The sequence below is a fragment of the Pocillopora damicornis genome, chromosome 13, assembly GCF_964200805.1.
Source record: "Pocillopora damicornis chromosome 13, jaPocDami1.2, whole genome shotgun sequence".
NCBI lineage: Eukaryota > Metazoa > Cnidaria > Anthozoa > Scleractinia > Pocilloporidae > Pocillopora > Pocillopora damicornis.
In genome coordinates this window covers 16505724-16524095 of record NC_142682.1, presented here as the reverse complement: position 1 = coordinate 16524095, position 18372 = coordinate 16505724, and the positions used below count along the sequence as shown (strand labels likewise).

The window sequence follows — 18372 nt, the reverse complement described above, 5'->3', positions numbered from 1 at the left end:
TAGCATTCACCTGGACATGTAAATTTTAACAGGAAGAGTATGCTAAAAAGTGCTCTTAGTTTGTGGTTAGGAAATGATTAATTTCTCTTGCACAGATAAATTTATAAATGAACTTCCCATTTACGTGGCCGTCAGTTTTCGTCTTAAAAGCAGTAGGAAGATAAAAAAGAGACCCTTTAATATCGCGAAAATAAAGGTTCATTAAACGTTTCAATCAATGAAACGAAGATATAAATACACATTCAATTTACAAACGGGTTGTAATGTACAGTTTAAAAAGTACTTTTACGAACGAGTTCGAGTTGTTTTCTTCTTGAACTGCATTATCAACAATAATTTATATAAAGAGAAAATAGTATTTCCCTTGTTTATATACAATGTATTATGAAATATGGAAAGAAACGTCATCGTCATAAGCTAGAAAGGAATGTAGAACGTTCAAGAGGTCCTACTTGGATGATGATGCAACGCAGTTCACTCGCTTCTACACTTTAAACGTCATTTACAAGAGCCCAGAAGATCGCTGAACTTCTCTCAAAACAGGAGGAGTCCTGGGACTTAGAGATAGGCCTGATCAGAACTGTGACGGATGGGGCAATTTTTGGTGGGAAAAGACTACAAGCTGGTGAGGCGGTGGGAAGAGTTTCCCAGCAAACATTAACAGTAACACGACGAGCGAGGTTTCCTAGGTTGTTAGGAAAGGACCAGTTCTGAGAAGGCGGCACGCTACGGACAACAAGCGGTTTACCATCTAGGTTTACAAGCTTCCGCATTGTCTATAATCTCGATAGTCAAGGAGCAGTATTGAGTTATTATTTAAGAAATAACACGTATTGCAGTAAAGCAATGGAGTTTAACGTGGAAATATCAGCTAGCACCGTCTGTAACGAGAAACGAAGAAAGAATAAATACAAAATGCATCATCATTAAACCACCTTATACAACTATTAATAGTCCACACCGTTAATAGAACTTGTCAATCGTTTACGAACAGTTTCGAGCGTTCCTGAAGTTCCAGTTTGAGTGCTGGAATGAGTGAAGAATAATTCTAAGCTCCCAAAAATGATAAACATGTATCTTCTCCCTATAACATCCATACATTATCCAGTAAACAGATAATGAGAATGCTCAAACGTATCAGGTAGAACTTGCTATCTTGATCCAACACCAAATTCTCGTAGCTAATTTAGAGGGAAATGTGTGCCATTTAGAGAGGAGAATTAACAAACAGATCTTGGGAGCAATTTCACTTCTACTCTGTGATCTCTTGCCTCCCCAACTCTATTTTCCCTCCGCTATCTTATGTTCCAGATTTCCGTGTGCCCTACCTTCGCCGATGAACAAATCTGTTATCACAAAATTTCTTTACAGAAATATAGAAAACACGTCGTACTTTAAAATTCTCATGTCAACGAGATGTAAGTCATTTAGTGGAGAGAGTTCACAATATGAGCATACAAACCTGAGCTGCCTGTAGGCTGGTGACTTCCAAGAGATTTGCGCGACGATAGGACAGGACTGCCATGGCGAGAACTGAAAGGAAATCAAACAAAGATTTAGAGGTTCCCAGTAATTTCTCCCACAACTTGCGAAGAGGTTTTAAACGTGTTCTGTCGTTTCTGCGTTTGTCAGCTTAAACGGGAATAGTGGCTCATTCACGCCGTTGTGTATCCCGATCTCTGAAGCAGGAAAGGACATGGAGTACTGCTCATCTAAGCCTATCACAAATAGCCTTCCACCTCCCCCATTTCTAAGCGTTTCAAACCATGGGCCGTCTCAACCACAATTATCATCACTTTTCCGGGGGTCGTGGCGCACTTTGGGGGCTAAAATGGAGGAGATTTTGGCTTTAAGCCCGCAAGTGCTCGCGTGATAGTTCAGAATGTTTAGTTGTCATTTTTTCAGTGTATTTTCTTAATTCCCACAAAAATGTCAATGATAGTAATATAATTCATGCCATTGGGCATAAATATGTTTGGGCCCTTCTCAGAGTCATTTTAATCCTAGCCCAGCGGCTCGGGCTAGACTGACTTTTAGTCGTGCTAAAGCATTTTCATGTCCGCCGCCATTCACCTAATTGTTTTAATCTATAGGATTCTTGAGGCTCACAATTCCTCTTTAGTAACTAAACTACAGCACTGCTATACTGTGTTTTAAGAAGTCGCCATACCTGCTAATAACTCCATTGAGTCGTAAGCAAATATCCTGTCCCACAAAAGGAGCAGCTGTTGACAAGACCACAGATGAACCACTTGTTTATTGACGGTCACAATTTGAATTCCAGCACAAAAATGTAACAAAAGTGATGTCAAATGCATTCAAATTGTGCAGAAAAGCCAAAATTCCTGAGCTAATTTAGCGTTAGGTTTAAAACTTTGAATCTTTATAAGACATAGTTGCTAATGTTGCTGTGTAATATAATCACATCAAAACATCATGAAATGGTGCTGACGAAAAGTAGAATTTGTTTAGTAATCAAGAGCTTCTTTTTTTCATTGTCGCAACCTTAACGTTTTAATCCAGGGGTGATATTGCATGGATAAATCACAGGCGGCCCAAGCTCACGTCTCGAGAAAAAGCCAACGATGAATTCATGAACGCGTCACGCGTTGTGTGACTCGGTGTTAAGTTACGGGAGGAACCGTTGAAAATTTGAACACGTTATAAGGAATAGTATGGGGAACGAAATATGGTCGATTTACAACGATAAATATTTCGAAATATGAATATTTTACACGTAAAATCAATAAAACTTACTCATGCTCCGTGTATCCGTCGTAGTTTCTGGCGATTTCTGCCGTTTTAAGCTTGCTTTACCATCACTGTTATCCATGTCAAAAGACGCTTAAAAGCTTAAAACAGCAGAAATCGCCAGAAACTACGACGGATACACGGGGCATGAGTAAGTTTTATTGATTTTACGTGTAAAATATTCATATTTCGAAATATTTATTGTTGTAAATCGACCATATTTCGTTCCCCACACTATTCCTTATAACGTGTTCAAATTTTCAAGGTTCCTCCCGTAACTTAACACCAAGTCACACAACGCGTGACGCGTTCATGAATTCATCGTTGGCTTTTTCTCGAGATGTGAGCTTGGGCCGCCTGTGGGAGAAATTAGATACTAGTCACTCTTAGGAGTTTGAGGGCATCATTGATATCACTGATAGCCACCACGAAAAAAAAAACAAAAACAACAACATCAACAACAAGAAAACAGTCAACAAGTACAACGTAAAAAACAACAACAGGAACAAAAATAAAAACAACAAAAACAACAATCACTAATACGATAACAGATAAAAATGATTGTTTCCATTTTGTACCTGCTCTGTCTCCAAATAACCAGCAAATGCGTATATTAACCAGTTAAAGACTAAACGGAGCCTGAAACAAACCAAACAGAGACTGAAAATCACAACTATTCCGGTGGTTTATTAAAAAGAAAAAAAGATAAGAAAACCTGACATGGCTCTGTACTTACGGGTGAGCACCAACTTCTTTTAAATGGTAAAACAGGGCAGGCTCGTGAGTTTGAAGAAGATTTTCAAACAACACACACAGTGACATAATTCCCTGTAAAATAATAAAAGAAGAGATTAAAACCTACTAAATTGCAGAAATTATCTTTCGTATTTCAGAAACATACCATCCAATCAAAAGGCTGTGCAGCAATTGCGAACTAAGTACTTGATATAGCTATATTTCACATCAAAAAGGGTTGCGTATGTCAAAACTTCAGATCAGTATTTCCCGCGCAAATTAGCCACGTAAGCTGTCCTTCAAGGAGAGCATTAATTTGATATGCTTCACGGTATACCCCTGATAACTATTGACTATGCAGTTAGTGCTACAGCATCACATAGTTGCTTTATTACATCGGTTGTAACAGATTACACACACTACATTACCTGAGGGTGCGAGGACATGCCGTGAAGACGAAAAAAGTATCTACAAAAAAATTATAAAACGTTTCGGTAAACTTGAACTTGTACGAAACTATTAATATTAAGTTCGCACGAGGGAAATTTCATCTCAAGTACAAAAAAAAAACTATGATTTTCAAACAGGTGCCATAAAATTCCAAATCTAAATCAAAACATACCCACAAGTCCTCCATCGAGATAAAATCAATTCTCACCTGGTGTAAATTCGTCGAAAGAGAAAGTAAAGTTGTGGAGCTTCAGCACAAATATAACCTAAAGGAGACGCTATGAAATAAAATAAAGAGCAGGTCAACGGTGCCAGGAAGTAAATCGTTTAATTCCAAGTACCAACGATTAAGGTTTGAGAAAAAAAAGCTTCATTTTTGTTCGAATGGATTGGAAAGCACTACGTAATATTGCTATAAACCATGTGAACCCGCGATATTCCGGCGGTTTGGGTTAGGAATTAGAACGTTAGGGGCTCACGTGGTTTGAAGCAATGTTACTTAGTACTTTCCATACAGATCACTGGAAGAGATAGACGCAGCGACCCTCTGGTCAGCGGCCCTATCAGCGCACTGACCTTTAGATCAAAAGGCCTGGGTTTGAGCCATGGCCAGGTCGTTGTGTTGCGTTGTTAGGTAAGCCAGTTTACTCTCACCGAGACTCTCTCCATCCAGGAGTATGAATGATTATCGACGAATCGTCATAGATCTAGGTAGAATAGCAATGCTCCAAATTGCTTCGTGCAACGGAAAGCGGGATAAGTTTTGAATTTTTCTTTGAAGTTTTAGGTTTTTTTTTCGTTAAGAAAAAAGAAGTAATAAGCTCACCATACATAGAAAAGCCGTGGAAGGGTATGATACCTGTTGATAGAGAAACAAGAAGGTAATGAAAAACGTGGTACTTGTAGTGTAGTCATGTGGCGTTATGAAGAATATTTTTTCCATTTTGCAACGAGAAAACATGAAATATAAAAAAAATCAGTGAAACGGTCTCGCTCCTTAACACAGTAACAAAAAAGTATTCGAGCTCACACGCAGACGTTCGCACAGGACACCACTCCCTGTCTAAAAAGGATGCCTGTGGCAAATCTTCACGATCAACTCGATACGTTAACTTAATTTTGTAAGATTGTAGCTCTTTCTCTTTGAGCCTTGCAGCATTTTTGTAAAGTTACACCTACCATTTGGGGGATAAACGACAGCATAGTCTTGAACACCAAGTTTGCCTGGAAGAAAAGAAAGCACAGATGTTTTTTTTACACGAGAATTGTTGTTATAGCAAAGCGATCTTCAAGCATCCTATCATAGGGAAGAAGGAACACTTTTTGTGGTTTCATGTTCGAGGAAACCAGGACAAACTCCAACAAAATTAAGCCCGTCAATTTTTTCTCCTAGAAATCTACGCTCGACGAACAAATTACCTCGAATGTAAGATTTTGGGGGCGTGGCACTGGAATGCTCGAAATGCTCCAAGATGGACGTATCTCGACTAAAAACAAGAAGAGCCTGAAAAAAAAAATTCAGTTTCATCAAATCAACAGCTCGCCTGAAATCTCAACATCGACACAATTGTGCATTTTCAAATACTACACTCACTTGGCACAGAACATCTTCAAACACAAAGTAGTTATCATCGTTCGAGGACGTGAGCTTGATGTCCTGTAAAGATAAGGAACAGTAATAAAGACTGAGTAAATATTTCAAACTACATATTCGCCCTTCAGTGAATACAGCTCTTGATTGACAAACAGAATTTGTTTGACGATCAAGAGCTGTATAAGTTCGTGATCATTTTACTTAATTCTCACGACCTTAACGTTTGAAATTTTTTTTGTACCACAAGAACAAGATCAAGAAAACCACGAAAACAAAGTTTACAGAATAACCAATAACTACCGGCGCTGCATGTGATGAAACACGCAACTGGCACATAATGAAGGGTAGACTACGAGACTACGAGTTACGAGCAGCGCACTAACATCTCTTTTTATTTTTCACATTTTTTCCTTTTTTGTTCTTTGACTCGCGCGCTGCACTGTGTGAAGAAAGAGGGACTGCTCGTGGTCTAAATGAATGGAGATGGGGGATTATGCCATTCGGAAAACCAGAACACGCCGTGGAGTCAAAACGTTTAACCAGCAGCAAGTGCGGGGCGGAAAAATTAGTAATCAGGCACGAAAAAGGCGAGGAGGGCGAGAACTGAGCTTATTTGTAACTGGTGTAAAAAGTATTTTAGGATCAAACGTATAAGAACCCAATGCGTGAATTTTAATGAGCAAGAGAGAACTTGAAATATTTGTGCGTGTTCGGAAGCGATAACGAAAATCTCTTAAATGGGACTTAAACTGAAAAAACACAAGCGATAACGAAAATCTCCCAAATGCGACTAAAACTGCGAAAACACACACGCGAGAAATCGTACGCGTAACTTACTTACGAACTGATTAACGTTAAATGTCTCAGCGCGCGCGCGCGCTAATTTCACAACACGCCAGTCCGATACTTTGTTCTTAACAGTGCGCTTTTTCATGAGCAGATTTACCTTAGAGACTGTACGACAAAGAGCATAATATCGAAGACAAATCGACGCGTGCGCAACGCAAGGCCTGACGGTCTGAATTGTAATATACACGTAACAATTATAACTAAGTCATTGTTTACCGTTCGAAGGTTTAACAAGAAAGACTTCAAACTAATAGTTAGATTTTTTCGCGTGCTGAATAGAGCCAGTAGGAAACAGATTTTTTTCGCATATTGTAAGCCAATTTAATTGTGGTTCCCAAGCGCAGGTAAGGTTTTACTACGCTAGTCAGTTATGCCCTTGGCGCCTCCTGAAGTATAGGCCATGGATGATCTCTCTCCTCCGATTCATCCTATCCTGGGCTAGCTTTCAAGTGTGGTCCAGGTTTGGCCCCTGGGCTATCTTGTGTGTTCCAGGTTTGGCCCCAATTCTTCATCTCAGCCTGAACATCTCGTCGCTAGGTATTTTTGCGCGCCTTCGTTTCTGTTTTCACTAGGGATTCTATTTCAAGGGTTGTCTGGTAACACTGTCAAGATGTTTCCTCAAGATGTAGCCTATCCATCTTTACTTCCACTGACTGATTTGTATTTGAATGGTTACCTGACCTGATCTTTCCCATATCTTCTCTTTTTTTCAGTCTGTCTAACCATGTTATCAGTTTCAGAATTCTTCTCAGGCAGTTGTTGATAAATGATTGTACCTTGTTAGGCTACGCTTCACGATCTATGACAAAAACGTGCTCTACCCACAAAGCTGAAAATAAGCATTCGCGACAAAATCCCTCGCGTTTTCCCGGTGCTTTCTACGGTTTGCTGATAAATGAAGAATGATCCACGCCTGAGTGCTACATGTAATTTACGCAGTAAATGGTGAACAGTATGCTGACATGACATATGACATTTAGTAGAAAGGCGCTCCAGGGAAAAATAGCTGTCAGCCATCGAAATACGTAGTTCCTCGAAAAACGTCAAGGGTCCTTAAACATTAACACTCTAACGGTGTCTCTTATTATTTTCAACAGGGGTGGCTCACTCGCAATGATTGAAGTCGAGAATGTTGACTTCCTCTTGCCAAATTGGTTCCCTTCTGCCAGTCTTCGAGCTGTGGAAAAACGCGCAGAGGAACTTCAATGCCAAGTCTTGGGAAGAATTCGGCGAATCAAAGATTTTGCCGAAAGACACCCAGTCATTGCAATGTTCTTGGCAATTGTATTAGTTCTTGGTTTCTTACCAATGTTCGTTTTCCTGACGTTTCTTTCCGTCTCGCTGATCGTCATATTCACTACTGCCTCAGCAGTATTCCTTGGAGTCATCTTGGTGTCTACGATCCCGTTCCTTTCAATTCTGATTCCGATTCTCACCTTCGGAGGCACTGCAGTCGTTTTTACCTACTTTATATACCGTTCTTTCGTTAAGATACTTCAAGTTGTACCGCGATGGAAAAAAATGGTGATGTCGCTACGGTTTGGAACAGGCCCACCTGTATCGGAGAAAGTTGATTTCTACGAGGACATCGTTCCCACAGACGAAGAATTATTCGACGAAGAATTTTATTATGGCTCAGATTCAGAATAATTATCGTGTATATAGTGATTTTAAATGACTCTCAGTTTAGATAAGTATCATTGCTCTCTGTGCAATGCTTTGACCTACAACGTTATACTTTCTCATTAGACAAAAAAAATCTTAAAAAAGTTCAAAAACAAAATAAGAAAAACAATTATAAAGTGTGCAACAACTTTCTGATAATTGATTAACATATCTTTAAATATCAATCAGGACACTATTCTCAACACATTGCAAGAATATTTCCTATCAAATATATTCGAGTAAAATACATGTACCCAGCTGAATTAAAAAGCTACAAAAACCAACAAAAAGCAAAAAAGTAGTTAAAAAATTTGTGAAAAGGTGAAATGTACAATGAGGGCATTCACTCTTCGATGAAAACTTTAATGCAAAAAGCTCTTTTTTCAGTTGATGTAATGAATAAAAATTTGTGTATAACGAGTGCGGCACTTTTCCATTCACTTCTTCGTAATCAGCTACAAGCTCTAAGTCAGCCTAGATAAGCTTATGGGCAGACGAGAAAGAACTAGCGGCTGCAGAGAAACGGCTAGGTAACCCCAACTGTTTTTCGCGAGCCCACTTGTCAGCTCCAGCACTAGACACAAGGTTATTTCCTTATTTCTGAATGCATTGACTTAACAAATCCTACGCTTGGCAGAAACAATGCTCGATGTGTGTAGGAAACAACAAATACACTATTAGTGACACATAAACAAAAGGCATTGTCATTGAATGAGGTTTACGATCATGTTACCTTCGTTATCAGGCTGTCAACCAGCATATCATACTCGATAACATATTGTTTCAACTGCTGGAAATATAACAGGTCCTACAAACAAAAATAAACACATTAAACAGACGAAAACAAAACAAACAACTGAACTAATACTAATCTCGTGATGGCCTTGGGACTAGCAAATAGAACTCTGGGCTCCGGATCAAAAGCTCTGAGTCCAGTCGTTCAAAGGACGCATAAAGCTATCCTACGGATAAATCACTGTCAAGCGGATGAGTGTTAACAAAACTTACTGCGCTACCCACCGGATAGAGATTTATCCAGTGGATAGCGTTATACACCTTTCGAACAACAAGGCCTGTTTTTTTTACCGTGGCATTCTCAGGCAAAACACTTTACTCCCCCACTTCTCTTCTACACCCAGGAGTATAATTAACAAATATGTTCCATGTTGCTGTGCGTCTCTTCTGGTGAGCAATAGATCACAAATGACGTTAAAATGTAATAAGAACACACGAGGTGCAGCCAAGTGTGTCACTGATCTTCTTAACACATTTTGACGTCATCTGTGATCTACAAAGGCGACATGTTGTGAATAATGACGTCACCTATGCATTTGTCCTCCGACAGATCATCAGTAAGAACCAGTCAAAAACGCGTGTAATAATTCAGCATATCCTATATATCCTAAATGGGTATTTAAAACTGGTCTGCGAAGCCTAACAAATGTGACCCTCCACGGGAAAACGGACACTAACGCTTTTCTGTTAAACGGTCTCGAAAAACGGTTGTAAACGGATAGTAAACGGCTAACTCGAGCGTTTAAACGGATGCCATAACCGCTTAAACGGATGGCAAAAAATTTAAACGGTTGACCAAAGTCCAAAAACGGATAGCTTAGGCCTTCAAACGGTTGACCAAAAATAAAAACGGATAGCACGAAACGTTAAACGGTTGACCAAAGTTCAAAAACGGATGACTCACACTGTCAAACGGTTGACCAAAAATAAAAACGGTCAGCCCGAAACGTTAAACAGTTGACCAAAGTCCAAAAACGGATAGCTTAAACCGAGAAACGGTTGACTAAAATCGACAAACGAGGAGCCGACGAGATCTTCTGCGGAAAAACTTTCAGAGTGACAACGGATAATTATCCTTTAAAGCGAAAATATTGAGCATGATAATTTGAAAAGTAATAACTAGCATATACTTGCGCATTTTATTTCTGGGTTAATTACTGCCGCTTTCGTGTGACATTCATGAAATAAGCGCAATTTACTGAGAATAGTTTCGCTGCCGAATATCCTGAGCGACTACCGCGAGAGACTCATATTCTTCTCCTTTGTTTATTCTTATTATTATTGAAAATGAACTTCATTTTTTCCTGTTCGGAAGTTTCGCGAAACAAATTTGCATATGCAATGCCGCCACCTTGTCTGAAGCCGAGACGTTTCAAGGTCAAATAACGCAATGAAGTTCAATTGCAAATAAAAGGTCGAATCGGTGTCACGCACCAAGCGGGGCCGTTAAAATGATTGTCAATAAAACCAAGAAAGATGAATCAAGATGATATAAACAGAAAGAGAGTACCCGATTTAGCAGTTCACCACTATTTCACGCGTCACGGCCTTGGGGAAACAGACGTTCATTTACATGCTGACAATTGCGCCGGGCAAAATAAAAACAATTACTTTTTATGGTATTTAGCATGGAGGATTGCTTCTGAACTTCACCAGTCCATCAAGTACTCTTTCCTAATTGCTGGACATACTAAATTTGGCCCGGATCGTTGTTTTGGAATCCTGAAAAAGTCGTACAAGGTCAATTTCGTTTCGTCGATTTATGAACTTGCTCGAGTGGTGGAAACCTCAAGTAACACAGGAGTGAACAAAGCCCAACTAGTATCGACGCACGATGGCTGAGTCATAGTGCCTGTATATGACTGGTGTACTTTTCTGGGACAATATTTCAAAAAAATCACGAACATAAAAAAATACCATCACTTCAGATTTTCCAAGGATGAACCAAGTGTCGTTTACTGCCGAGAATATTTGACATCTCCGGAACAAGCCTGTGTGTTACTTAAGGATGGTGCTGTAATCCCACCAGTTTCAGTCCTTCCGCAGAAGATTAATCCAGAAGGATTAAGTGACGAACGCAGAAACTATTTGCATCGAGAAATAAGGCAGTTTTGTAAGCCTGGAACTGAAGATTTAGTTGCACCAGTTCCATGAGCTAATCACTGTTTTGAACATGAATGCTATCGTAGTAAATTGGATGTTTATTTTTCTTTCTATGAAATTCAACCCTTAACGCTGTAATGATACTTAGGTAATTATTGTGCATACACCATTGTTTACTGATGAAATAAAATAATGAAGTTCGCCTGAAAAATTTCCTAGCGGTCCTGCTTACAACAGTTCCATTCTTGTCCTCAAGTTCGGCCAACTGCTCAATTGACGAACATAATTCGGGTAGGAAGCAGAGCGAAATAGAACAGATTATTTCAGTAATCGATCCGAACTCACAAAAACTTGCATGTTCGGTTTCTGAATTCTCGGTTGGCAAAATAGAAACTCTGATGCAAAACAGGGACTTTTTTCTTTAATAAGAAAACAGAAGAAGCAACATATACATGAACGAAATTTTTGTTCTATTTACTTCGGATTTTGAATTGCGTATCTTCCTGTCTTTCGACTGAGTGATCTGGTTCTAGCCCTTCTCAATCCTACCACGCGATGGCCTAAATTTCTTAGCTAAATAAAATTTAATTGTCAATGAGGAACGATTTAAAACTATGAGACGGGAACCAAGAGAGGATTATCTCGATTTCAATAAATCTGTAGTCAAGATCACTCAGGCGCACTGTTCTGATCGAACAAAGTCGATGGCAGGGTCATGGTCAAATGAATGGCTTCATTGCAATTAGCTCGATGCTCTTGGTTTTTACAAACGGATATTTCAACTTAACTTGTTTGTCAAAGGATGCGACGGAAACTCGCTTACTATGATCGCGCAAAAGATAAAACCAAAATAAGATACGGTCTTTCTGTATTTCAAGAACCGGCGAGTATCGAGCGAACGTAACATTGATACTTCGAACTGCCTATAACAGAATGATAGGCAAACAGTCCAAAGCTTTCCGTGGAACTTTAAACGGATAGCTTTTTTTTTTTAAACGGGTAAGCAAACCGTTTAAATGTTTCTGCTAGAGCGTTGAACGGATGCAAATTTTTTTCAACGGATGCAAATTTTTTTAAACGGATGAGCAAACCGCTTAAACGTTTTGGCAAAAGCATTAAACGGATGCAAATTTTTTTAAACGGATGAGCAAACCGCTTAAACGTTTTAGCTAAAGTGTTAAACGGATGCAAATTTTTTTAAACGGATGAGCAAACCGCTTAAACGCTTTCATGAACCGTTTAAACGGATATAAACGGATAGTAAACGGTTTTGCAGCTTAAACGGAAAAGCGTTAGTGTCCGTTTTCCCGTGGAGGGTCACAAATGGTTTAGAGACAATATGACAAGTATAAACATCCCATAAAGGAGATGCAACACTAGTCACTTCATATTACAGAGAGCAAAGATAAGTCCAGGACAGTAACCACAGGTATGGACTTCTAGACCCTACTATGGCATGGTTAGGTCAAAAGAATCATTGCAGACATCAAAATGACATCTGCAATCTTAGTGACACCAAACCAATACATTGAGCGATACACACCACGAGAGGTCTATTCATTGAAGTTTGCCTGTCATTAGCATTTATAATTAATTATTTACATGTACTGTAACCCTTCAACTCCTGTGAGTGACCAAGATAGAACCTCTCCTTACAATATCAAGCAGACAAGCAATGAGACCAAAGAAATAATAAATTAAGGGATTATAAATTGATCCAATATCAAATTCTCTGAACTACATTGCAACATCATAAGAATTGTATGGCAAATAGTCAGGAGAATTATTAATGAGACCATGAGAGTGACATACCACATCATCAACCTCCAGCCCCAGTATAAGACACCAGACCTCCCTCCTCAGCCCGGGAGGGCAGCCATACTTGGCATACTGTCGGGTAACTGGAGCACTTCCATGTTGAATTACTGTTAAAAAAAAAAAACCATGTTGAAGATTAACTTTCAGTAATAATTTTATGCTGTGTGGCACAGTTATGGACAACATACATGGTTTTAAGGCAGTGAAATTGCATCTGCACAAACAAGTTGAGCTCACAATCATGTATAGCTATACTGGAGCTTGTGCAGAACTCTGAGTTATCTGAAGAAATGTTGATGCAAATGAACTCAAAGGTTTCCAAGTTTTTAAATCATGGTGAATCTTTCAGGACTAATGTTGTATGTATTGACTTTTTTTAAGTGTATGTGATGAAGATTGCCCTCAAAAATTTGAAAGACATCTTTAAAGAGTTGTTGCCAGTGTCTCAAATGTCATATCGTCAAACTTCTAGGATGAGAGGATAATTATGAGTCTTTCTATGAAAAAATTAATAGCTCTGATTTAATCAAGACCTAGATAAAGATGAAGCTTATAGATAAATCAGTTGACTGTAGTAAATTAGCAAAAATCAGTGGCAAGAATGCCTGGCAATGTTTGAAGCTTGGTGAATTAACCCATTTACAATGCAATCCAAAAGAAAATGCTTGCAAACCTTTCCTTCCAATCTTGTTCCAATCAGTTGAAAATGATTCTAGAAGACAAATCATTACAAGGAATAAGTAAGAAAAAGTAAGGTAAGTAAGAATGAATTAACCCTTTACAACCTAACATCAGTATTCATTTTCTCCACTCTGTCCTAGATACATTTCTTAAGGTGCTGACAAGGAGAATTTGTTCAACAATCAAGAGCTTCTTTAGTTGGTAATCATTTCCTTAATTCTTGTGACCTAAATATGTGATTCAGGGATGATACTGTGGGGAAAAATTAGATGATAGTCACTTAAAAGTGTAGTCAGTAGCATCTATATATACAGGCTTGCAGTACTCTTAAGAGTCATGTGCTAGGAAGCAAGAGGAATGAGAGGATGAGGGCTGAGGATAAGAAAGAAAATAAAATTTGGGAGCAAAGAGAATAATTTCGTAGAAAAGGTTGTGGTTATTCATCATAGTGAATAACAATAAAAAGCTAAGTTTTTTGTTTGTCTCACAATGTAGTCACATGTGATGTAGATCACAATGTTTTGACTGCATACTGCTAAAGAGAATAATGATACATATTGCAAAAGAGAATAATGATAAGTATGACAATCAGGAAGAGAGAGAGAAAGTGGGCATCAGATGGAAAGGGGAGAGGAGAGGAAGGAGAGGGTGCAAATCTAAAAATTTAAAACAACTTACCACACGAGGTACTTTCAAGTAAGGTGTCATCCACTCCACTGTGAGAATTTCCTGGGTCCAGTTCTTTGTAGACAACTTTCTGGAAAACAAAAAAGATTTCATAAGTAAACTATACAGCTACCCATTACAAATAAATTAGGTAATTCCAATCAACTTGAAACTGTTTTGAAGTGACTAGTAGTCTATTCACTGAACAACTGGCCTTATGAAAAAAAATTAACAACCTTCTATAGACAATAAAGACTGGTGAAAATGTTAACAATGATGTTGATGACAAGTTGAAAGAACACACCATATCTTGAAGGGATTTGGTGTAAAGCTGAACCTTCATTAAACCCCATCCTTTGATTGACCTGTAGTCAAAAAATAAAGGATAAAATATAAACTGTCAAAAACCAATTCAAAGATTCAAACATGGAGTCACATAAACATTATTTCAGATATGAATCTAACTGACTGTTGCAACGAACAATATTTCAGCCACATTAACCCTTCAACTCCTAAGACCTGATTGTTAAACACACCAGTTTAATCTGATTTTCAGAATTTTAAATAGCAATTCAAAATACATTACATGTTTCAAAATGCATTAGTACTTTTAGATATAGAGCTTTTATCAAAGAAAGCTGTAATCATGGACCATATTTAATAAATTACAGAGGTTATACTGAGCACTCCAATTCAAATCTTTCATACCTGGGGATCTTACGAAGTGGTGTAAAGCTTGGATTTTCTATACTTATCAGGGCCTGAAAGGCAGAACAATGATTGCAATAAAAAGTGCACAAATTTTCTAGCAAAGCTTGTTAAAAAATTTTTATAAATTGAATAAACAATCATTATAGGGGATGTGGTGACTCTGGCATTTAGTGTACTGAATTCTGGAAAAGCTCTGATTGCTTTGCAAATCAGTCTTGTATGCCAACTTAATACCATATATGATAAACCTATTCAAGTGGATTAGATCCTGTAGTGACTCTTGTCAGGGGATCTTGTAAGATCTTTCAAAATTTTGTTGGCATCTTGTGAATACAGTCTTACAAGATCTTGTGATATATACTTTAGGGATTTTGAAAGAATCTCACAGGAATCCTATATATATACTTTACAATTGCAGAATCTTACAAGATCTTGTAAGATTTTTTAAGAATATGGTAAGAATCCTGTGACAAGATCTTGCAAGATCTCACAATAATCTCAACTAAGAATCTAAATAAGAATCCCCGTAAGAACCTTTTAAGAATCTTGATAAGATCTTAAAAAGATTTCTGACTGGATATGGATATACCTTATCCTTATTCACCTGAGACCTCACCTCAAAGAAGTCCTTTGGAGCATAGACTGGTTTGATCTTTTCCATTTCTGTGGTCAAAAGAGAAAAAGGTAACATCTTACAAAAGCTGGAGTCACAGAGCATGTATGACATTATACTGCATTGAAGATGGATTACAAAAAAGAGCACCTAATCATTGTATTTCTGTTGACTACTTTATACACAAAACAGTACCAATGCAAAAAATGAGCTTACCGAGCCATGTTCAATTAACTTACGTTTTTCATCCAGTTCACCACCTAAAACTTCAAACTTTGATGACATGACACTCTGGTCTGCTGCTGACCTCTGAATGAAAGAAAGTTGATATTTTGAAGAATAAGGTATGTCTATTAAGGTTAACAAACGACTCTCCCATGTATCTACATTCTAATGTACTACATCTTCCCTTTTGATTATTGTATTATTGGGAAGAATTACATCAAGAACTGTTTGACTAGTAACAGTGTCTCTCTGTCTATCACTAAGTACCCACTGCAAAGTTGAGGCAAAAAGACAGTTTACAATTCAATCCTATGCCAGTTTCGGACCATTTCTTAACATGTTTAGTTTGGCACTATATACCACACTATTTTGCCTCATAGAATGCTTAGGGTAGTAAATACTTTACTTTTCTTGCCAGAGGAAGTGATAGCTCTGTGCACATGCTGTTTATACTCTTGACAATTCTCTTCTCCCAGTTCATCTATTAAAAAAAATCATATTCATACAATGTATGAGAAGGGAAACTAAATATAAATGTAATTTAACATGTACATGTACAAGGGGGTTGTCAAAAAGGCTGTGTGATTCACAAAAATACTCAGCAATAATTAACACCAAATCATCTAATAAGATAAAATTTTTGACAGCTCTTGATCTCATTGGTCTAATCCTAGCTATATAATCTAACTAATGTCCAAACAAAATGCATTTTCAGCAAGTCATTAAATGTGTCAAGAATATAAAATTTCTCAGTTGCCCTAAATGCAGGTTACCTTCAGATAAAGTTCCATGTCCAATCTCAAAAAAAAATTAAATAAATAAATACCTGTGCCTTACGAATGAATGCTAATGGTTCTTTCACTTGGTTCTGAGGAATGCCTTGTATTGAGGACATTGATAAACTACAAAGAAATATCATTTAAAAAACTTACTTTGTGCACTTTAAAAGGTATTATACCTTTTAAATAAAGACTATTATGTATCAGAATCTAAAAACAAAATATCTGAGCTAAACTGAAGCCAACAGTTGGATGTTGTTGCTTGTGTCAATAATGTCATCAGACAGAAAGCAGTATGGCACACTGAGTTAAAGGAAAAAAAAGGAAACATTTCGACTTGATGTAAAAAGCAAATACAAACCTTTTGAACAAAAAAAATTTCAAGAAACAAGTGGAAAGCAACCCAAAAACTTCCAGGCCATTTAAGCATTGGATTGATTATGGAGGAAAAGTTTTGCAATATATTTGGACATCATTTTCTCAATTCACTTTGGCAGTGAGTTTTATAGAAGCAATGACAGTTTGACATTGTTTGCCTTGCCCACAGAAGCTGCATAGAAGTTTCTCTTCTTTGCAAACTTGCATTTTTGTTTACATCAGCAGCAAAAAAGTCTGTCTTCCTTACCTCTTTAGCTGAAAATAAACTGCATTCTGTAGCTTGACCTCCCACCCTGAGTCTTTCAAATAATTTTGAATGCTCTTCTTCATGTCGGTCACATGGATGTGAGGTTTTGCGACCTCCTTCTGTATCATCATCAAATCAAATCAAAACAATAATTATCAGTGAAACATCGGTCAGGATGAATTAAATCATGCATGTTTATAATTACAACATCTTCACAACAGCCTGTTTATCACCGCCTGAGAATTGGTGAGGCGAATCATGCAAGGAATCCTTTAATTAGGAGTTTCAGTAATTTTTTCCATTAGAAGCTGCCGATGGTGTTGTTGGTGGCTATGCACGGAAAGGGACTCCAAGGAACCCAAACACGACAGCCTGCTCGAAGGCCAAACAGACCGCGGTAAGAGGTCTGATCTTACAGGCGGGAGTAGACCTCTGCATTCAAGAGGCTTTATTTCACAAACAAGACAATAAAATATCTGTGAGACTACAAGTAACATATGACAAACTGGCAGGCTCTCGCTACCTCACTCGATGGTTGTTTTGGTTTACATTTTACTCCAGTGTGTCACACTATTTTTTGTTTCCTCGTAAATAAAATATGTGAGCATGAGTATATTATATGTTACTACATGCAATTGCTATGCCGTAAGAAATTCATCATAACTTGAAAATGCTCTGCCCTTGGTAAAAAAAAAAAAAAAAAAGAGTAAAACTACTCTCTTTAACACCCTAAACTGGCCAGTTTCCCCCATTCCCTTAGCAGCCGCTGTGATTTGGGTTAGATAACTGAACCAATAATTAAAGCCTACCTGCAGATCTGCTTTCATGTCCAGAAAAAGCGGGCTATTTTGCAGCTTTTCGATGATTCTGCCCAAAACTTCATTCTTATCTTCTTCCTTTATCATTCTGAAATATTCCGGGGTTACGTTCTTGACACTACTTGATTGAGGAAGCTGTCCGCCATTTCGCGCGACTGTAGACAGAATGCTGTGACATATACACATTCACATTTTATTATCGAGGATGCTGAGCCTGCGATTGAAGGTCAAGTTGGAAAAATTTGAACCAAGGATCGGACACCGTTTGGATCTTCCCAGATTTACGAGCATTCCAGTGCAAGGAAAAAATTGGATTTTTGTGCAGTGTGAGTGGTTCACACGTCCTACATGTACTATCAACTGAGTTGAAAACGTAAATTGGCCACCGTAAAGAGTTCAAAGACTGACGTTTCGAGTGTTAGCCCTCCGTCAAAGCGATTGACGAAGGGTTAACGCTCGAAATGCCACGGCCTTTAAACTCTTTTCGGTGGCCA

The 18372-nt window shown here is 38.1% G+C and overlaps 2 protein-coding genes and 1 pseudogene across 2 annotated transcripts; 2 read left to right on the top strand and 1 right to left on the bottom strand.

Moving 5' to 3' along the window:
• Positions 1–161: 161 nt before the first annotated feature.
• Positions 162–18045, bottom strand: LOC113681100 (TBC1 domain family member 19). The gene is made up of 23 exons (XM_027198169.2): positions 17870–18045; positions 17061–17179; positions 16483–16558; positions 16063–16137; positions 15671–15740; positions 15435–15481; positions 14816–14868; positions 14412–14472; positions 14120–14198; positions 13434–13472; positions 12755–12867; positions 8778–8852; positions 5531–5593; positions 5356–5440; positions 5116–5160; positions 4763–4795; positions 4145–4214; positions 3915–3954; positions 3488–3579; positions 3330–3390; positions 2171–2225; positions 1463–1533; positions 162–881 (listed from the first exon to the last, which is right to left on the bottom strand). Exons 1-23 carry the CDS (start codon positions 17963–17965, stop codon positions 813–815), a joined length of 1587 nt encoding a protein of 528 aa, XP_027053970.2. The 5' UTR covers positions 17966–18045; the 3' UTR covers positions 162–812.
• LOC149035720 (uncharacterized) lies at positions 6572–8465 on the top strand. The gene is made up of 2 exons (XM_089192201.1): positions 6572–6723; positions 7477–8465. Exon 2 carries the CDS (start codon positions 7493–7495, stop codon positions 8027–8029), a length of 537 nt encoding a protein of 178 aa, XP_089048327.1. The 5' UTR covers positions 6572–6723; positions 7477–7492; the 3' UTR covers positions 8030–8465.
• Positions 9493–11153, top strand: LOC149035719 (uncharacterized; annotated as a pseudogene).
• Positions 18046–18372: the final 327 nt, after the last annotated feature.